Source organism: Manis javanica, chromosome 1 (genome assembly GCF_040802235.1).
Source record: "Manis javanica isolate MJ-LG chromosome 1, MJ_LKY, whole genome shotgun sequence".
NCBI classification, from domain to species: domain Eukaryota; kingdom Metazoa; phylum Chordata; class Mammalia; order Pholidota; family Manidae; genus Manis; species Manis javanica.
The window spans coordinates 146,428,718-146,451,066 of NC_133156.1; the positions used below are offsets into that span (position 1 = coordinate 146,428,718).

The following is a 22,349-nucleotide window of genomic DNA, read 5'->3' on the forward strand; positions in this document are numbered from 1 at the left end:
GACTCCCTGTGAGTTCTGTTGGGGAGCTAAGCTCACATCTGCTGACTTGGATTTGGCCACAGCTGTCTACACCATGAAAACTCATTTAGGACTTGAGGAAATGGGCAGGAAGAACCCAAATCTGCCTGAGTGACCCACTCCTTATCATATATCCACTGACCCACAATAGCATGGGTTCTACACCCTTCACAGTGTGTCAAATGTGCGGGCTGATATTTCAGACAAACAATACAGTGTTTGTAAACATATCACCAGGCCCCACAGTCAAGTGGCTCCATTAGACAGACAGACCTCAGCCTCCTGGGCTATGGCAGGCCTGCCTTTTCTCTAAGCCCAGAAGTCAGGCTTATCCTTTTGCCTGAAATTCACTTCGGGGCCTTGGAAACCACAGACTGGTCCTTCTGCAGGCCCCAGTTGTGTTGGGAGATGAAAGGTGAGTGACATCACCAGGTTTGTCCAAGGTCCCCTTGCCCTGCCCCCCTGGGGCCATGGAAACACAATGATGAAACCTATTTTTGAGCCATTCTTAGCACAAGTGTGGGGTGTGGGCTGGGGTGCACATGTTGGGAGGTGCACAATATGGAAGCCATTATCCATTCTAAATTAACTTCCTCTGGTCACCTTAGTTACCTCAGGGCTGGTGAGAATTTTGCAAGCTAGAAAGTATACAGATAAACACATCCCCCTCGGTTTCAGTGAGAGCATCACAGGCTGATGGAGACAAAACATGTACACACAATGTCACCACCTCCCACGTGTGACACTGCCTGGAGTCCACCACAGGAACCACCCTGTATCTCAGTGGGGCTTTAAAATGGGGCATGAGACACGAGAGCAACTCAGAGGGGAGGTCAGGGCACCCTGGCCATGATCATCTGGAGTCCTAGGACTCAGAGCTGGCAGGGTCCTGAGACTCTGCGGTGACGCTGCAGCTGGTCAGACTGGAACAGAGCCGCATGGCTGGTGTGGCAGCGAACAGCAGAAGGCAGGGCACTTCTGGCCCATGTCCAGGGAGGGCACAGGGCCCTGCTCCCTGCACAGAGCCCACTCCTCTCATGCTCCCTGAGCCCGGGCACACTTGCCCTGTCTGAGCACACACCTGCCCCCAGGCTTGCAGGGGTGACTTGCCCGTCCAGCGGCTCCCAGAGGCTTCGGGGCCGACTCTGCAGAGCACTACCTCCCAGAGCTGAGGGCAGAAACCAGAGGGAAACTAAGGGCAACTCCCCGCCCACCCCGAAGTCCATCAGGAGGGCCTTGCCAGCTCTACCTTCAAATAAACCCTAAATCCTAAGCCTACATCTTGCCCCATGTGGCGCCCTCCACCAGCTCACCTGGGTCACAGTAACACCCTCCTTTGGCCCCTTCTCCAGAGTGGCCACGGTGACTTCCTGTCCCAGCCTTCGGAGCTAGCCTGGCTTACCTCCCATCCAGCCCTGCTTCTGCTCCCTGCCCTGCCTGGCCATCAGACCACGCTGTGCCAGGAGCACACCCAGGGTCTTGGCCCCTCAGCATCGCACAGCTCCCCTGGGTCACTGGGTCCAGCTCAAGGACTTCCCAGGTGGTCCTATTCACAGAGATGTGGCCCTCTGCTCCAGCCACTACCCCACAGGGCACTTTCACTGTGTCCTGCAATCTCTGCAGCCCCAGTGGACTGAGTGCCACATGAGGTGGGCCTGGCTCAGCCCCCGGGAGCGCCTGCTTGGGGCATGCTTGGAGACCTCTGGGGGAGGACCAAGGGAAGGGGGATCATCCCAGCAAACCCACCTTTACGACAGGAAGGCTCTTGCTGATCACTCTGGCAACACTAGAACACAGGGGCCCTGAGCCTGGGACAAGTTCTGCCACTCACTGCTTTGTAAGAATTTTTACAGACTTCCTCATAAATTCTAAACATGTTACATTTTAAGTTGCATTTTGATTGTTCAGCATTTAAAATGTGTTTTTTAAGTCATACAATGTTAACCTAAGAGATGTAGAAGTAACAAATGTTTCACTGGGAAATCTAAGTACACAGTATATCATGTATCAGCCTGTCTGGAAATTGCACATAAACAGCATCATTTACATGGTTTCACTGACTCCCTCAAGGCCCAGAACTTGGGAGCAAACACTGTCTCAGTTCCCATTCTCTTGTACACAGCCTGGAACCTCAACTAGGTTCGGAATTTACTGAACCAATTACAAGATAATTTCTCTTGCCCTAATTTAGAAAGTTCAAGAATGTGAGCCCACAAAAGCAACCCTTTCCCTGTAAAGGAAACACACTCAAACATAAGCACACCTGGTTTCCAAAGTTTATTAAAAATCAAAGAATAGAAAAACTTTACATAAAAATAGGTCAATTTTAGCTTCCACATTGTTGTCCACACACAAAAAAATCGAAACATGATATCGTTTTATTACACCTGTAGCAAGTGACCACAGTGGCAGCCAGGCCAATTCATTCAGTTCACCATGAAGGGATGGAGCATGGCGCCTGCGTCTGAGTCGAGCTCTAAAATGCACCCCCACAGGACACTCGCCCCTGTCGCGGCAGAGGTTTCCTTAATGTAGGGTTACAGTCAATATTGCTAATGCGTAGAGATTAGTACAGGCCTACATATCAGTTTCTATAAATATTTCTTTATCAATAGGTTCACAATTTAAATATCTTTAAATATTTTTGATAACTTTCGATCATCAAGAACTGCAGACAAAATGTGCTACTCTATTCTGGAACGCCTCCTAGAGAGCCTGCAGACACAGAGGGCAGCTCTCAATGACCATGGGGGCCAGTCCTGCTTCAAAAAGGCAGACCGTAGGCATGTTAAAGCTCATCTTTGCTGGGTGTCCGTCATATTCAGATACCACGCTAGAACTGCCTGCTCTGCATGTCAATTGGGGTCATGGTAATAAGCTTCTCATCCCAACATTCTCCACTAGTGGACTTCAATGACCAACCTACCTGTAGTGTTCAGCAGGGTCAGAACCCCCATTTTAAAAATGGGGAGTTGGATGACCTACAAGATGCTACTAACTCCCAGGACAATTGTGGTGCTCCGAAAACTCAGGTTCGGCAGGATGGGTATGTTCTTGTTCAAAAAAAGGTCACAAAGACAGTGGTTGTAGTGGCAGAATGCACTTGCATAGTATACCTGTATGCTTCGCAAGCCGGGCGTCAGCTCTCCTGCAATACATGAAACACACTCCCCACAGTGCACTGGGCAGCTGAAGTCCTTCGCCTAGATTTGCTCTTAACAGAACGAATGCATACTGCTATACAGATTCCTCAATGGAATCAACATAATTCCTTTCTCCACATTCCTAAAACTGGGTACCATTGTCCATAATGATATTCAGCAGACCCATCATTACAGGCTACGTTACGAAAACTCACCGGAGCATTTCAAAGTTCACATTTTCTTAAGATTTTATAACATGACAACCTTTTTCTCCCCTTAGGAAGTTATACTTCTGGCACTTTAAATGCTGGATTTGTTGTCTAGTTTAAAAGAACCAAAAATCAAACCATTAAAACCCCACGGTCGGAGTGAGACTACAGCAGCCTGGACGGCAGAGGCAGCAGGCAGCCAGTCAGAAGGCTGGCAAGCCCAGCAGACCCTGGGAAAACCACTGAGGCCACACGGCTCCTCCACACACTGAGAGGCCCCACATCTGACCAAAAGAAAAACAAAATCAACCCCAAAATCCTCATTCATAGTGTTTGTAACGATGCTCATCAGACAACCAGCCGACACGATGAACCCAACTTAGAAAATGCAACTCGGGAAAGGATCTAAGCTTGTTTAAAAAAAATTCCCTCCTCCCTTAAATATAACTTATGTGAAAATATGAAATTAAATAAAAAATATCTGAGTTATTGCACAAATCATAAGTTTTCCATATTTACACGGAAGAACAGTTCTGAGATCTGAAACAAAGCATGAGGCAGTAAGACAATGGTACCTCCCAGCCTGTCCACTGAGGGCTTGATCTGTCACTGCAACAAACGTGAAATGAAAATGCCCAAACGCAAAGGGGCACACGCGGCTACGGAGAAACACCAAGGCCTGCTCCACGCCCCGCAGCTCCTGGTCCAGACCTGCTCCGGCACGAAGGAAGAATCCCGGGAGGCAGAAAACAGTGTCCATGTTGAATAAGGCTTCACAGATGGGCACAAGGAGCTGTTCTTTAAGATGGACGTGACCACCACACAAGGGACATGCAGAGTGATCAGCAGCGGGCACTCCGGGGGCCCGGCTCATGTGCTGGATGCTGGTCTCAGTTCCGGCCAGGTGCCCAGACTGCCCGCTCAGTCTGGGGAGGGTGGGCCCGGCAGGTGCCACCCACAGCTATTATCTGCTCAGACTAACAGGCAGGCTGTCCCTTGTGTGCGTGTGTTTTTTCCTCCTCCAGCCTGTGCGATTATACTGGTGGTGTCCCCGGCTGCCCACAGGGGGCCGCACGCCTCCACTGCCCACGGAGCTGTAGCTGCCACCCTGGCTGTGGTTGTGAGAGCCTTTCATGGACAGCTTCATGCCACTGTGCTGCTGAAGAGACGAAGACAGACAGGGACGCTGGGGGCCAGCTGGGAGAGACACCAGACACCACTGCTACAGGAGGCTACCCTGACCCAGCCCGATGCCTGCAGAACTCTGTCCTCAGGCTGCACACTAAGTGACCACAAGCCGCATCCCTCTCTACCGAGAAAAAGTGGAAGCTACAGCCAGTGACAACATGCAGAAACTGCCCCCCATGGCTGATGCACAGTCCTGTCATTGCCATCTAAGTGCCCACATGATAGTAAATACGAAGGCGTAAGTAAGAAGAAAGCCGATTTCTTCTTACATTTCAGAGCAACTACCATGAGACAAGGGGCCATCTTCCATCCAGTGACCCACACAACAACTATGGGCCTGTCTCAAACTATACACTTCCACATCCAAATACATCTAGAATCTCACTTCCGAGGGTTCCCTCTGTCCACAGATGAAGGTCCCTCTCATTTTCTTCCCCCCAGCTTCAACTATGACATGCTGGAAACACGAGTGCCATGTCCAGCAGGTCAGGATGCAGGCTGCAGCTGGTGCCACTCCACATGCAGCTCTGTACTTGGGCTGCTCCCTCACAGCAAAGCCCCATGCAAAGCAGTCCAGGAAAAAACACAGCAGTTTCAGAGCAAAACAAGCAGAAGAGGGCTGAGAAAGAAAGCCAAAATCCAACTAATAAAGGGTGCTTTTCCCTTTTGGAAAGTTATAATTCTGTTCTGAATACTACTTCTAACAGGCCAGCATGATAATGCTGATAATGCAATGAAAACTCCATTGGACAGCACAGATAAATCCAAGAAGGAATGTTCTATTACTTAACTTTAAGTAAAACTATAATCAGGATTTAATGATATAGGCCCAACGAGACAACCCTCAAGGGTCAAATATTTACTGGAAAATATGATTAGATAAGCAACAGAAGAGCCGCCTGGAGCAATAGAGTGGGCCCGCCAAGTTTCATCAAAGCCCAGAGCAGACAGCCTGCAGGCCCCGCGCCTTGACGCCTGCTGGAGACCCAGGTCACAGGGCTGTGACACACTCAGGCACTTTGAGAGCACAGGAAATAATGCCCTGCTCTCCTACTACACAGCCATTTCTCATGTGCGGGATCCAGGCTTAAAAAAGCCACGGGGAAGCAGGGAAATGCATTCACAGGGATCCCACTGGAACCCAGAGATGAACCACACGCAGGCCTTGCCAGCCTCTCCCTGCCCCTCTGCCAGGGGCACTCGAGGCAAAGAACAGGGAGGAGCAGCAATGCTGTGCTCAGGGCCATGCCAGTATTTGTTCTTAATTTCACCAGGTGCATTTTGAAAACCAGAGTATTAGCATATAAATTAACAGATAAATGAGAAAATAGAAAATTCTTCACTTTGAGGCCTATTTCAAACTTCAGTTTTATGCTAACAAGTTCAATCAAAGAATTAAGAGATGCTTATGAAGATGAATTAAACTTAACTACATTTAAAAATAATTTAACACTTCTAAACTTTTGTTTGTTATAAGGGGCAGAATGATCAGAAAACAAATTCCCTCTTTAAAAAAATCTTTGTAGAAGCCTCTCTTTGGCAAGGAAGGTATTAAAGCGCTGGCCAGCAGTCTGCAGGGTGGGGCAGGGGGGGTAAACGTACCTTGTGGTAGAGGTGAGGACTGGACAGTGGGTTGGAGGGTGCCACTGGGATGGCCGTGGAGGACACATGGTGGACAGCTTTCAACGCTGGTGTTCCTTCAACACCAACTTGTCTGCAAGGAACGGGGGCCACCCCTAGGGTCGGTGGAGGTATAGTAAACCTGGTCTAGGAAGAGAACGACCAGAGACATCATAAGGCCCTGATCCGCCAACAGTAACCAATTCCAGTTCTGTGCTGAGCCCCCCAGAAGGACAGGCACTGCTTCAGAATGGCCATTTGCAAATAGGCTCATTAATGTAGTTGGTTTTCCTACAACCTCATGAGATTTTTTAATAAGAACCATTTTATATCCTGAAACAATTACAATATGAAGAACCCCAGCACCCAAGTCACAGTTTTATTATCCACTGAAAACCAAGCAACAGTTCAAAAAAAGGACAGAGTAACCCCTGTCCCTAGGACCTCTGGAAAGAGCCTGCAGTGCAGCCCCCCAACATAGAAGCAGAGGCCAATGGCCAGCCCATCGGAAGGCCCACTAACAATGCCACAAAAGGCCAGCCCTCCCACTCCTTCCATCCCTTACCCACCCCTACCTCTGCATCACCATTCCGGTCAGGGCGTGGGCTAGTGGTGCAACCCCCCTCCTCAGATGTTCCAGAACCATACTGCTCACATCTTGGAATCATATGCATTTGCCCCAAAGACCTCTGGGAGTGCTGGCAGCCCTCTGAGGGCAGCGAATGGAGCAGAGATGGCACTCAGGGGCTGGCACAGCAGCTGCAGGGGCTCAGAGCCCCTGCGGCAACCCCCCTGTACACTACCAGAGCTCCTACATCTCTAGCTTCCAGGCAGGGCAAGCAGCACAGCCGCAGCCTCTCCTCGGTGGGGCTCTGCACCCCCAGGACCTCAGGGCACCAGAAGAGCCCACTCCTGGGTCTCTGGCAGCTTCATGCCCTGCTCCTGTCTACACTCCATCCCGAGTGGCCAACCGCACCACTTTGTGACCCACACAGGAGAGACTGTGCATGTGAGCTCTCAGAGTGGAATTTATGTGTTATTCCACTGCAAGTAATATTTGAAGTTTGGAAATAAGAGAACAAAGTAGACTTTGAGCCTTGTCTTCAAACCTGCGTGATCTTGGCTTCAGCTTCACTCACTGTCAGCACAAGTGACAGATGGGGCCTCCGCACAGCACCTGATCTTCACCTATCCCCCAACATTCCTCAACTTCTACGGTCTGGCACAGGCTGCACTGGGCTCTATCAGGAGCTGAGCCCCAAGGAAGGTTAAAATCAACAACAGACTCAGGGAAGCCACAATCAGCATGACACCCAGACTTTGCTTGTGGCAGAATTTATTTTCGCAGGGTGAGTCTTGGAGTTTTACACTTACACAGTAACCAGAGGTTTCAGGTAAAGTTTCAGATGTGGATTGCCGTCACCACCAGCAGAGGCCATGGGCTCCCCGTGGCAGGGGGTCCTGTGAGGACGCCCACCTGGGCAGAGCGCCAAACAATGCAGAGAAACAAGTCTATATGTTTGCACATATTTATGTTGCTTTATGTTCAAATTATAACTCATGATGTACAGACTGGCTTTACTTTAATAATGTGATGGGTTTTATATATTCAACTGATGCATGATTGGGAAGTAGATACAAAATTTAATATTCTTGAAATTATCATTTGGACTTCTAATTTTGTCTAAATTAAAAAAGAAAACATATTCTAAGAGAAAGTCCTACAAATACCACTCAAAGAATAACATGAAAAAGTCAGAGTTTACATTTAAAACTTCCTAAAAGTAAGTCCTGAGATTCTGAGAGGAAGGCAGGGCAGGGGCCCGTGCCTGCCTGGGGCACCAGGGCTCCAAGGGCTCTCGCTGCACACAGCGCACAGGTGGACCTCAAGGACACTGTCGTTTATAGGATGACAGTCATTATATTTGATCGACTCACAAAAGGCAAAAATTTCCTACAAAATAGATATGTACCTTCTAAAGATTTTAATTTTTTTTTCTAATTCTGAAGCCACTGGTACAGCACATGTAAGACACGGCCCCTGGGGGCCCATCCCCAGGAAGGGCAGTAGCTGGCCACATACCTGAGTGTTCGTTGTCATGACCAATGCTCTGGAAGCAGTGGACTGAGGTTTGCCAGTAGGCATTGGCAAGGCAGTAGGCAAGCTGGCCAGCAGAGGACTTGGCGCTTGGAGACTGAACTGGTAAACATTGGGCGTGGTGCAGGGAGGCGTGTCGGAATCCTTGGGGTAGAAAAAACAGAGCTGTACCCCGTGCCCTGCTTCTCGGTGGTGAGAGGGACGCGCACCGGCACCGGAGGCTAGCAACCTGCCCTCCCTGCCTCTCAGCCAGGGACCCAGCCACCTGGATCCTTCGAGCCATTTCAAAATGGAAGGGACTGGTCAAGGAACACAGGAGAGACACCTGAGCTTAAATTATTTTCCCCCAAATAAGTTTTTAAAAAAGAATTCAAGGAAGCCCATTGCAGTTCTACTGGGAGAACTACTGCTCATGGGGGGCCACAGGGCAAAAGACAGGGGCTCCCCAACAGGCAGTGAGGCTCACGCAGAGTGGGGTCCACTCGGGGCAGACCTGGGGTAGCCTCAGACATACACAGAAAGTAGTAAAAACTAAGGGGGTGGTAGAGTTCACCCCCTGCTGTAGATGTTTTCCACAGCACAAGCCTCCCAGCAGACACACTTACAATGTCACTTCCAGAAAGTGAAGACACGGAGGAAGCAGAGGAGCCCGAAGAGAGCAGCTGGGGGCTGGGCAGGGACAAGGTCAGACGCTGGCTGTAGGGCGACCCTGGGTCTGCACGCTGAGGCTGTTCCCCCTCGCACACGCTGATTCGCTCTTTTATCTTAATTCTGTTGTCTGTGGAGGGAAAATAGCCTTGGTTAGACTAAGTAAAGATGGGCACAGCCCAACAGGACTACCACCAGCCACAGGGGCTACTGAGCCTTAAAATGTTGCTAATGAGACTGGCAAATGAATTTTTAATTTCATTGGATTTCAATTAATTTAATGTTTAAAATTGTATTTGTTTCAGTTATTGGAAAACATTTAAATGTTTGAAACAACTTGGATATGTAAATAGTTTGTCAGTTTTATGAACTATAAAGACAGATCAAGTATTTCTGATGATAAAATTTAGCATCCTAGTTGTAGTGTGCTACTGGATACGTTGGCTTTCAAAGACACAGTACAAAAAATGTCTGCAAGGTACTCAGTAACTTTTTAATATTGATTACATGTTGAAATGTTAATATTTGGAATACTCAGTTGAAGAAAATATATTATCAAAATTAATTTCACCTGTTTCTTTCCACATTTTAGTGCCATTACTAGAAACTTTAATATTCCATGTGTGGCATGCATTCTATTTCTGCTGGACAGTGTTAACCTCAATCTTCCAGTTTTAAATTGAACTGTTACAGACAACTAGGTATTTTTTAGTTAAAACAATCCACCACTGAGGGACAAAGGGACACTCGGGCATTACTGTCAGAGGCTGAAGAGGGCCAGGCCGAATTGCTCTCACCAAGGCCGGGGGCCGGGCGGGCCCTGCCACCCCACTTCTCCTGGATCCACCTCCGGTAGTCGATCACCTCCTGAGTCACTTTGATGATGCGCCCCAAAGTACTGCGGAGGGAGAGCACTGGCGGTCAGCACTGCACCAAGGGCACCGCCCAGCCCACAGAGCCCTTCATAGCCACTTCACATTTTTAACAATGTACTTTTCTAAGTGAAAGACAGGGAAAAAACTAAAGCAATATTACAAAATGAGTATGACCTATGACATTCAAGCCCAAATGTACTTCAGGATCACAGTGTAGAAGAAGTGGGTTCACTTACATAGAAGTCCTTGAACTGACATCTATCCACAAAAGGCTGCTGAAACGCAAGGTCTAATCAGGAAGCCCACCCTCCCCACCCACAGGGATCACACAGGTCTCACACTCCCGCTTCCACTGGGGGTGAGCATGGAGGGATGGTGCCAAGAGACACCCAGGTCCCACCCCAGTGCCCACCAAGGAGCCCACAGCTCTGCCTGAAAACAGAGGACAGAGGCCCCCAAACCCACAAAACTGCCTCAAAAGCTGATCCCCCCTGCCCACCCGAGGAGTGGCACCAGAGCACTGCTGGCGACCAGCCACCTCTCCTTCCCACACCCCACCCACTACAGCGCAGCCTGGGGCCGCAAAGAAACCATTCTTACTACCAGTAAGTGTGCAATGGGGTCCCGAAATGGAAACAAGGGACACCTGTGTGAAGAGAGAAGGTGAGCCTCTCAGGGGCACACCCTTAGAGCTGAATATCCACATTTGAGACTGCCTGAGGAAAAGGCATCGTGTCCCAAAGTTTTAAAAGCCAGAAGTCACTTCCCCAAAACAAAATACCCTGAAGAAAATGTCACCTCCCCAAACAGGAAATTTTTAACTCTCAGCCATACATGACTCAAACACGGCCATGCTGAACTCTTGAGAGGTCTTCCTTTACCAATCAGTATTTCCAAGTTCTGCTAAAGGATAATGTATACGCATGAATAAACCATTGAAGCAAGTGAGAGAGGCAAGGAGTTGTCAGCTTTGCAGAGGAAAATTGCGGGTGTAATAGCCCTGCCACAGAGCCATGAGCCCAGGATGTGACGTGTGGCTCCTGTTACCTTTCAGAATCTCTGTTTGGATAGGACCTTGCAAGTGGTGAGACAGCATGACTGAGAACAATGTAGGCATAGTCAAAGACCTGCTTCACCTGCATGGCCCCGTACGAGCTGCGGCCAACGTCATTTCCTGAAACAGAAAGGCAGCTTTAAAGCTCCACCAGACATGGAAGCCACTCTCCAATTGTTTAGGATCCTCTATCAGTTATTTTGAAGTGTGCCGTCACCACAGGAATACTCCTAGACCCAGCCAGCAAGGCCCAGTCAGACATCTGAGACCACACCCACATACATCTCTCAGAGGTCAGGGGCTGGCTTGCACCCTCAGATCAGGGTCCACCTCCATGAACAGAGATGACATCCACAGAGAGTGGCAGTTCATGGAAGAGTCAGGCTAACTCCCTAGTGGCAGAAAGCAAATGGAGCCAAAGCAGCAGCCTTAGTCAGACTGCCCTCATGCTGACCGAGGACGCACAGTGGGCAGGCAACCTGAGCAGTTCAGTCGGCACCAGTGGAACCTGCAGAAAGCAAATACTTCAGGAGAGAACATTCCAGGTCTGAACTCCTGGACAGGTAGCAGCATATCAAATGAAGCCACCACTGAAGTAACCAAACAAGCCATAGCCAAAGAACTTAACTTTCATAAGAATGGCAGTTTTGACTTGTAATTTACATGTAACTCACTCTCCACAATTCAGATAAATAAGGATTTAGTTTTAGGAGACACAGTCTAAGTATTGGAATTTTATCTTTTCTAGATTCAGTAATATAATCCAGTGATAATGTGGTCTTCATTTTTCAAGTACATTTAGACAGATACTAAAGACAATACAATGGAAATTTTTTCAATTTAACTGCTCCAGCACAGACAGGCAGGTGGTGAGGCCTGTCAGGGAGCACTGTCAGGAAAACAGGAAGAGCAGGATGTGACACCCTCACTTCCAAACAACAACAGAGAAGGAATCCCAGCAGCCATAAAAACAAAACAATCATTAAATTTGAGAATATTAAAAAATATATAGGAGCCAGCTTTGGAAAGAAAAAAAAAATTATCTATATATATATATATATATATATATATATATATATATATATATATATGTAGGAGCCAAACAATAAAAAATACCAAGTACAGATGCAAAAGACAAACTAGAAGAAAAAAAGTCCAGCACGACACCAGGGAAAGGTCCCAACGCTTATGGGGTAAAAGAACCAGCAGGGAAACATCCCAGCAGACAAAGGGACAGAGCTCAGGAACTCCCACAGAAAGACATGCACGGCACCCTATGCCTGGCGCTGACACCCTCCACCCCTTTCCTGTCCCCTGTCTGCTACCCAATAGATGCTCCATGAGCAGTTATGTGATTCATACTGTAACAATGTGCTTGACCTCACTAGTCATAAAGAAACGTAAACTAAATGAAAGTCTGTGCTGCACGATTTCTCAGACTGGTGATGATTAAAAACTGTCACCAAAGGTATGGAAATACAGATGCCCTTAAATATACCCATGGGAACAAAACTGGAAAAGTGTCAGACTGCCTGGGGATCCTCACCATGGCAATCCTCCCGACAGTATGTGCCCTGTGCACACAGGAAGGGGCTGAGGGTATACTGTCATGTAAAACAAGAAGCTGCAAACCTGTTTCTATTCTGTGATGCCAGTTAATTAGTAAGATTACAGCAGTAAATGTTAACACCCATGTAGGAAAAAATTGGAAAAATAAACACCAAAATGGGAAGGGATTATGACATACTTGGCTTTTTTTCTATGTGACATTCTTCTAGGAAGTAAATGGCTTACGATGGATATGTAATACTTTCCTATCAGAAAAAATAAACTTTTTTTCTTAATTTTCACTTTCTACATTTCTCTGGTTACAGAATGTAAACAAAATTTCAACTTTATAGTAAGCTAATGAGAAGGTTAAACCAGGACTTCAGAACATGTTATCACTAACTGATGGTACAGGAAGAACCAGCATCAGATCAAATGAACAGCCCTTGGCACTCAGGCCTGGGGACGCCCCATCCCAACTCCCTGGGGCTGGTGTGCCAGCGATGCCCCCGCATGGGGGTGGGGGGCAGGGAGACACCCTTACCAGGCAGCAGGGGGTCCTCAATGCACAGCATTGATGGTCTGTACCCACTGGTCATGGCTTTCATGATCTCTTCTTTGGCGATATAGGCACCTCCTTCTTTTATTCTAATACCAGTTTTCAAGTAATTAAAATTTCTTCCATAGAGTTCAAAAAATTCTACAAGAAGCATTCCAAGGTTTTCATCAGCTCTCCGGGCATCAATTCTTGGATGCAACTGTAAAAGCAATGCACCCACATTTTGTATAGATTCAAGTATGCTCTGAAGGAGATTGCAGGTGATGAAGTCAGCTAGCAAGTGGTCCCTGCAGGGAGACACCATCAGTGGCACTTGCTCACTCACCAGCACCGAGGGCTCTCAAGGCGGCCAGGAGGCACTACAAGAGCCTGGAGAACCTTTGTCAATAAAGAACGTTACAAAAATGTAGAACCTAATCTAAATTTTTAAATCATACTTTCATTTTTTGAAATTCATGATCCATGTAGCAACTCCCTACAAACACAGACATCTAATTAGCCACAACACTCCAAATAATAATAATTAAGTGGGCCATGTTCTGCACAATTTAGAGTCATCTAGATGGTGAATGTAATTTTCAATTCCAATCTCAGTTCCATTATTCTGAAATACAACCAATAGGGGGCAGTATTAGAATGAACAGTTATCAGTATCATAAACCTGAATGGGAAAGGATGAATTAGAACTGTGGAAGGTGATTAACACTGTATCAAAATATTTATAGCAAACTTACATCCCTGCCTGTCATACTGATTAGTGACAGCCTCTTAGCAGCACACTTCCTATAAGGCAATGGACTTAGCCTGAACCTAAGCCACTGGCTACTGACACCTTCCTGAGTATCATTCATGATTTTGAGAGGCTCATAAATCTGAGCAATGTAGACCTGCACTGCCCATTATGACAGCCACATGTGGCTACTTATATTTAACATAATTAAAACAAATTAATTAAAAACTCGGTTTGTCAGTCCTGGTAGCCACATTGCCAGTGCTCAGTGAGCACATGTGACTCGTGGGCTATCCTGCTGGACCACAGAGACCCCGTCATTCAAGAAAATATGAATGGGATAAATGTTTCAATGAATTCAGAGATTATTTTATGTTAAACAAATATAAATATAGTTTATTAATACATCATAGCACTTAACACTTTGGTAGGTTTCTACAATAGATTTCTCCATGGTACTCAATAAAAGAGGCAATATGTACTTTAAGATAAAATACTGATGTTTCAACAATCTGAGAAGGCTCTTTCCAGTACTTTTTTGACCACACATGTTATCTCACTTCCTAAAACAAATTTTTTGGTATAAATCAGTCAAGAACCAAGAAAAATAGTTTTTCTGTTGTCTATAAAAAAAAAGTTTTCTAAATGTAGAATGTTGCCTTGACTTCAGACAGACATATACCTGACAGATAGAACCAGATTAATTCCTCGAGCAGTTAAATCATCTAAAAAATAAGCTATATGGGAAAAAAAGGAAAGAAGTATTGATCAATATAGTGTTTCACTGTGAAAACTAGAAGTCACTTTCTATCAAACCAAAACAGAATAGTGAAGGGTGAGCAGGGATGCCGGGGTTGGGGAGCAATGGGTCTGAACCCCAGGAAGCACTGCCCCACCTGAGTCTCACTGCTAAGGTCTCTTGAGAGAAGGCACACTCACCTGTAGAAAGCTAATGGCCATTAAAATCAGGCTGTACGAGCTAATTCCACCTGTAAAAACTTCATTCAGGTCCCTCTGAAGGAGGAACTGTTTCAATACTAAAATCAAGTAAGGCAGCAACGAATATTTCTGTAAATTGCAAAAGAAAAATATTGACTGGTTAGTTAATATACCTTTAAAGATGTCTCACATAGCAAATTTCACATGGTAGAAAGAAAGGCTTACTCAATCTTCTTGCACCTCTGGGCCAATCTTCCTCAAATTTAGGGGCCTGAGAATAATCTGAGGGGCTTGTTAAGACCCCTCCAGGGACCCCTGTGCAAGTTACCACTCAGAGCAGGGAGGGATTGGGGAACACTGCATGAATAGCCCCCAGGCAAAGTGGGGCAAGGGGAAGGAATGACTGCCCTCCTTAAAACACTTCCCACAATGACAGGTACAAGGCTCTGCAGGGTGGGAGGTGGGGGGTTGTTCACAGTGGGGGTGGCAGTGAGTGAGCAGGGGTCCTGGGACTGATGCACAAAACTCTGACACTCAGAGCCTCCCCCACACCCACATGGGAGAACAAGAGCAGGGAGGGGCACAGCTCTGGGAGCAGGAGGACAGTAGCAGAATGTGAGGAGCAGAACAGCCAGACAAGGTGGGGGCGGCAGTGGAAGATTCTGCTATTATGTTCTGCTGGGAAGGCAATGCTCCCCAGATGAGCCGATGAAGCACCGGGAGAGGAACTGAAGAAGTAAGGTCCCTGAGCTTGCAGGCGGGTGGTCTCCTGACTGGTGAGAGGCTGCCTCCCCCAAGGGGTCACCTCCTCCACTAGAACTGGGGGTTGGAGAGCACCAGGTATTTAACTGGACCCACACCTGCTCAGAGCCCAAAATCTGTTAGCTTCCTGAACAAGCCTGCTACCCCCACCCTCAGCACTGAGACCTTCCAAAGGAAGCAAATCTAGGCCACCATCATGATGCTTCTTCCACTTCCAACGGAAGCATCAGGCTCCCCGAGCAACAGGGGTAGTCATGTGGTCACAACCAGAGAGCACGTCTTCACAAAGCTCTGAAATAGCTCAGCCTGATGAAACGGCAGCCACAGAAAGTAATCTGCACAGCAGCTACGAAACTTCAAACTACCTCTAGAAATAAAACTACAGGATCAATAATCCAACTGCACAATTCCTACTAACCACTATCATTTAGCTTAAAGTCTTTAACATTTATAAGAAAAAGTATACCAACATAACAAGCCCCTTATTTGTACTGGGCTAACTTGCTGACGACAGCACCTTCATGTAATTCTTGATGAACTCTGCTGCCCGGACCCCAGTCTCCATGTTAAAGCTGATGTCAACTTTAACTTCAGTCTCCTGGTCTGTGAGCTTTATTATTGGTACCTGCGAAGATTTAATTTTAAAAATCCACTTTAGTAGGGAACATTCTCCACAGTGGGACATCAAAATGTTTCCTAAGGTGTACAGAGGGTTTTTGCTCATTATTCACAACAGGGGCTTAGAGATCATGGACTATAGATTTTAAAGGTGAGAAGAAAGGGGACCGTGCCAGTGTTGACCTCACTGGTCCCTGGAAGCCAAGCCTCCTCCAGCTCAGGCCCCTGGGACTGGCACTGCACAGTAACATCTGTGGACAGCTCCCGACTCCACCACCCACCTACCACGAGGAGAAGTTGGCGGAGCCCCCATCCCTGTGAGAGCCTGGCCATTGGGAGGAGCTCCTGGTCCCCAAATTATATTTGCTAGAATTTCAGAAAACATATAAAGCCATTGTTTAAATTATATTTTGTACTGATGTTATTTCTACAAAAATGCCGCTTTGGATTTTCACCCTTTAAGACAATTTAACTAAAAAAAAAAAAAAAATTCCCTGAAAATCAAAGAATAAAAAGGTATTTTGGAAATACCTCATCAAAAAGAATTATCACCAAAAGGTGCTCAAAACCAGCCTCTTAAGAACTGCCCAAGCACCCATTCAGAACACACTCTCCCCCACCACACGCACAACTGTGTTCTTCCAGGAGAAAAGGCGGTGCTTTGTTTCCTTCAGCCTCTGAGGAATGAAAAAGATGTTCACCCCACAATCAGGGTCTAATTAAAGGTCCAGAGTGCCTCACAGCCATGGATGCAGGAACATGGCACCTGATCTGGGCTCCAAAGCAAACTGCCGAGGATATGCGGGGGGCCAGCAGGCAGTGACAGTGGCTCCTGGAGACCACCGGCTAAGGTAAGCTACAGCTGCTGCAGCCCATAGGCAGGAGAACAAAACACTTTTCAAAGAACTTATCAGAAATTGTCCTGCAGAAGCCCAAGGCTCCAATGGCCCCAGCAGGGCCAATGCAGAGCTGACACTCACCCCCATGCCACCTGCCCGCCATCTACCCAACACCTCTTACAGACCCATGGAATTCTGTCCCCATGGATTCCCGGCCCTCTCCTGCTTCTCTCAGACACACGCACACATCTACACTCACAGGTTGAACCCCAGATTCTGGAGATCAGTAGTAATACTGCAATACTTGTTTTCTGGTGGTCATTCAAAACAGCTTTCTCCTTGAACACAGCTCTGACACTGGGCCCAAGGCCCTGATGAAAGCAGGGGAGGCAGCCCAGTGGGGGCACAGGCAACAGCTGACACTTGGGGAAGGGGCAGGCAGGCGCTCCTCAGCCCACAGGGGATTGCCAGCAGTCGAGGAAAAGGGGTGTGACAGCAATGAGGCCACCACAGCTTGCAGGTTCTGTAACATCACCTCAGCGTATTTATTGTCTGTCCGCCAGAAAGTTCTGGAACCCTAGACAATCAAGTATGGCCTCTTTAGCCCCCTGCACAGGTAAACAAGGATACCACCCACCTCTTTCTCACCCAGGAGTCCACACAATGGGCCGAGTGGGAGCGCCACCAAAGGGCAGGGCTGGTGGGAACTGACAGCCCCACAAAAGGTAGGCACCTTCACTCCGGAGTGCTTTGATCCCAGACAGAGATGGGCGTGGATGAGTACACACTGAAAGCCGTCTCACCCTCCAACTTCTCCCCAAGAGAGAAGGTTTCTCATGCACATTTTTCGAACAATGAGAGAGGAACAGGTGAGCTTTTCTTTTCTTTCTCAAGTGTAACTGGGCAAATGGTAACCGTCTTCTATGTAATAAACGCCATGGTTCAACCACTCAGCTACACCAGCATCTGAATGCATTCAGTTCAGACACCAACATCCTTTCCTTACACAGCCCAACCAAAGTGGACCCAGTCATGTTTTACTGCCAAGTGCAGTGTGATGCTCTCACAACCAACAATAGTTCAGATTGTCACTAAACACATTCTTAGCTGGTAATCCTAACTAAAAAAAAACCAAGCACATTTATACCATCAGTTGAGATGTCATCAAAAACATAGACAGTAAGTGCTACAAACAGCATGAGCAAACCACAAACCACGCCTGCCTGCAGTGTGAGAAAGCCCACCCCCCGGGCCGGAGGGCCCAGCCCCACTTACTGTAGCCTTGTCAAGGACTTTGATGGAGCACGGCTCAGCCACATTGTGCTTCCTCAGGGCCTGTTCCAAGAGCTGTAGAGGAGGACGCTCCCATTTTCCAAAGACCACTAAGTCGATGTCACTGGACAGAAGAATTTGTGACTGTGAACCACTGCTGCTCACAGCACATGGTAACACACACATCTAGGGTAGACAGGTGCCACAGCACACAATAACACACGCATCTGGGGTGGTCCAGTGCCACGGCACACAATAACACATTCATCTGGGGTGGTCCAGTGCCATGGCACATGGTAACACATGCATCTGGGGTGGTCCAGTGCCACGGCACATGGTAACACACGCGTCTAGGGTGGACCAGTGCCACAGCACACAATAACACATACATCTAGGGTGGACCAGTGCCACAGCACACAATAACACATGCATCTGAGGTGGTCCAGTGCCACGACACATGGTAACACATGCATCTGGGGTGGACAGGTGCCACAGTACACTGTATCTCATTCAAGGACTGTCCTAACCCCATAAACATATCCCTCTTAGGGAGAGAAAATGCAGCTTGCAGACTATTTGAAACATAAACGTGAAAGGCAAACAGGCTGAAAGGCTCTCTCAGCATCACTAGATAATTGGGGAGACTGATAGGAAAATGCCAGCCCCTCTGAGGTGTCCTGGTCCTTACTTCTGTGCTGTCTACACTGGAACTACACTGTCCTGGTCCTGTGTTACCTACACTGGATCACTCCTGCTGACCCAGGATCCTGACACCATGAATCTGTTCAATTCCCCACTGGCCCTGCCAATGCCAACCCCAAATCCTGAGATTATACCCTTTTTAGTCTACAAATGTTAGCAGTGGGTCAGAACATAAGCTTTTAATAAAACACTGAACATAAAGCCATTTTGAATATAAAGAGACCTTGATGAAAGAACCCTAGAGAAGGATTTTAGAATACAAACTTGTCCGATGTGTTTTTCTACCAAATAAAAATCTTTAAAAAATACTGTTTAAATAGATTTTGCTTGAATCTTTGTTAAAAATATAAAATCAGATTTTCAAAAATATGTCAATAAAAATCAGCAGAACAATGTTTTCTATAGTATTTACTTGTATGGTTCTCCTACTTACCTTCTTGTTTCTAGGGTCCAGAATTTTTGGACTCATCAAATTAAGTACAAGAGGAAAATGCAAAGCAATCATTTATCATAATACTAAATTATATTTTATTTCCTACAACCCCCACCACCACCCATGCTCCAGTTTTTTCCTCTAGCTGCAATTCTAGCCTGAGATTTGAATACAAGGAACCTATTTTTAGCCCTTAATACACATACAGACACCCCCATCCCAGCTCAATACATGTCAACGCTGAGCCATGCAGCAGGACCCGGCACTTACCTAGTTGGAAGATAGAGACCTGTACTGAAGCTGCCGAATATCTGCACCTGAAAGAAAGAGTGGCTGTCTGAGAGCACACCACAACGCCAGCAGTCACCCTCCCCACAGCACACTTAGACAAGGCCTCACTTCTGCTCTTGGGCCAAATTTACATTGCCCTGCAGGTGGGGTTGAGGCGCCCAACATAATCAACCAAAATCCTCTTAATCTTTAAAGAACTGCCTCAAAAAGAAATTTTTCAAACTTTAAAATTAAGAGATGAAACAATCACTGGCCTTGCCCACAACCGCTCAAAGTCAAGGACTCCGCAGAACCAGTTTCAAACAAACCCTCCAACAATTTTCAAACTCACAGCTCAGGCACAGGGGCAGAGCTTTGTCCCAAGGAACAAAAGTTTAAAGCCACGACTGCTGTACATCCATGAAAACAGAGGGAACTGGACGGCTGCGCCACCCACTGGGAACACACGTGTCCTTCCCCAGCCCAGCTTCTCCGGCCCATCCAGGGCTGGTCAGTCCCCTAACACGGTCACTGGCAGGGGGTGCTGATGACAGGACAGGAGCCTACAGCCCCATCCACTTGCCACGCAGCCTGCGCCAGCCCTGTGGACACCACAGCCCTCGTCCATCCCCTGGAAGAGCGGTGTGTGAAGGCAGGCTTTCAGGCTTCACCAAAATGAACATCAGCTATGGTATGCGATGGGGCTGGGGTGAACATTCAAAAGCCAAAGTCCCTTAGGCCAGTGGTCCTCACATTTGAGAGGTGGGGTAGACAGAGATCACGGCCCCACCCCAGAGCTCTGGTGCCAGGTGCAGGGTGGGCAGGGAATGTGCGTTTCTAACAAGCTCCTGGGTGACACTCTGAGGCCCATCCCAGGGCCACAGCTGCAGGAGCACTGCCTTCGCTGACCGGACCCACAAAGACCGCCCAGCCCAGCCCACCACACCACCAGGGGTGCCCACATTTGCGAGCATGTGACATAGAAATATGTAGAGTAAACCCACGTCAGCTGCTGGCCACAGGTCTTTAACCACGGTTTCGATCCGCTTCACCACCTCGCGTCTCATAGCTGCTTCTTCAGGACAAGGGGACATGAAGTTATAAAAGTCAATTATTTCCTCATGAAGTCTAGTGGACAAAAGAAAAAAACAACAGAGTTACAATTACACTCATCAAGCTTACTTTTCATTGTTACTACATCAACATGGCACTAAAATATATTTCTGGCCACTAAAAATCCAGGACTTTTCTCTGCAAGTACACAATGAAATGAAACCCTGTGGTGGGTGGAAGCACAGAGTATGCTTCAGCGTCACAGACTAACACGCGTGAACCTGCCAACACAAATATCAAAACTTCCCAGAGGCATTTAAAGACTTATCCAAAAGTGTCACTTCAGAGACTGCACAGGAGGAAACTGAGGGTCCCATCGGCAAGCTGCAGGACGCAGCACACATGCACTGCGTCACACCAGGTGAAGAACGGATACCAGTCCTCGAAAAGCCCAATGGTCTGAGTGCAAGCGGCCAGGGTCTGCTGCCTGCTGTGGACAATACCCAGGCCCCAGGACTCTGTAGCCTCAAGATCCCATCTCAGGGAAACTGAGAGACCTGGGCACAGGGTAGGCACTTCTACTCCACTCGGTGTTGTCCCTACAACTCCAAGAGGGCAGCAGGCAGTCAACGACCAAGTACACGTGGGCAGAAGCAAGAACCAAGCTCAAGAGAGTATTTTCAAGAGAGGAGTGAGTCCCCAAAGCCACCTTACACCTCTGGCTCAAGTCAGATCTCCCACTGTCACCCCACAAGGGATGACGCCAGGCCTGTGGCAGGTGGTAATGGCTTAGGAAGTTAAGTTTCAGAGTCAACAGTCTACACCAAAGACACCTTCAGTATGAAGGGAAGGCAGGTGATCCTCAGTTACTTTTAGGGATTAAAAGGAAGGGGAGCCAAAGGATCCAATCCAAGGAATTATAACAAGTCAAATCTACTGCTTCCATTCTAAGTTTGATAGAGCAAACAGAAGACAAAATAAAACTAGCTCAGTAATGGTAGCATAATAACAGTGTGATTAGCTCACTAGCCAGCAGAGCATCCACCTGACAGCAGGCAGTATTTCACAGGCCTCGTGTCAAGTCACAAAGGAAGGGACATCACAGACATAGGTAGCAACTCACATCAGCTCTGGTGTGAGGCCCGCTTCCACTGCCCGGCCTGAAGTCAGCCGCCCCCACCCCCCAGTGTCTGCGGGGACTGCCCCTGGAGTAAGCAGCAGGCTTAGAGGCCACTGGAGGCCGCTGGGGGCGCCCACGAGACTCTAATGGGAAATACTTCCTCAACACCCTTGCTCATGGTAACTCACCAGCATCAGGTAAGCAATCCCTGAGGTAAAGTTTAAGTTTACCAAGTTTAATTTTATTTAAAAAATCAAGAAAAGAAAACCTCACCCCAAGCATGCTGCTGATTCAGACAGCCATGAGTCCATTTTCTAATGAATCCAAAAAAGTCATCAAAACGAAAAAGCAGTAATTTTTCCAAAATATCTATCAAACGCCAAGATCTGGGGGACTAAGCTTCCATCCTTCCAATTACTAAGCCTTTAACTCACTCTCTCTCAGTAGCTCAGCAGACATGGTAAAGTTTGGGGTGTCACCTAAATTTCCTGCCATTTGGCAATGTTGTAGGGAGGACTAGATAGGTCAGGTTAGCAGGTTAATGCCTACACCAGGGCGAAGCTACAAGCAACCTTTTCCCTGTCAGCACGGACGCCCACTGGGTCTCCTGCATCAGGCCCGTCAGTGCGGATGGCTCCCTGGAAGGCAGCA

General features: G+C 47.6%; 1 protein-coding gene across 4 annotated transcripts in view; it reads right to left on the minus strand.

The window, feature by feature from the left end:
- Positions 1 to 2,280: 2,280 nt before the first annotated feature.
- TENT4A (terminal nucleotidyltransferase 4A) overlaps positions 2,281 to 22,349 on the minus strand; it is a 47,412-nt gene continuing 27,343 nt past the window's right edge. The window contains exons 2-13 of one of the 4 annotated variants that reach the window (XM_017667112.3): positions 20,530 to 20,653; positions 19,526 to 19,572; positions 18,124 to 18,244; positions 15,909 to 16,016; positions 14,630 to 14,758; positions 12,946 to 13,159; positions 10,847 to 10,973; positions 9,722 to 9,822; positions 8,882 to 9,054; positions 8,262 to 8,420; positions 6,161 to 6,325; positions 2,281 to 4,526 (exon numbers count right to left, since the gene is read on the minus strand). In XM_017667112.3, coding sequence (XP_017522601.3) covers positions 4,335 to 4,526; positions 6,161 to 6,325; positions 8,262 to 8,420; positions 8,882 to 9,054; positions 9,722 to 9,822; positions 10,847 to 10,973; positions 12,946 to 13,159; positions 14,630 to 14,758; positions 15,909 to 16,016; positions 18,124 to 18,244; positions 19,526 to 19,572; positions 20,530 to 20,653 — 1,660 coding nt within the window. In that variant the 3' untranslated portion in view covers positions 2,281 to 4,334. Of the gene's footprint in view, positions 4,568 to 6,160; positions 7,656 to 8,261; positions 8,421 to 8,881; positions 9,055 to 9,721; positions 9,823 to 10,846; positions 10,974 to 12,945; positions 13,160 to 14,629; positions 14,759 to 15,908; positions 16,017 to 18,123; positions 18,245 to 19,525; positions 19,573 to 20,529; positions 20,654 to 22,349 lie in introns of those variants that run through there. The other 3 variants (XM_017667114.3, XM_017667111.3, XM_037024854.2) reach the window with 3 other exon arrangements.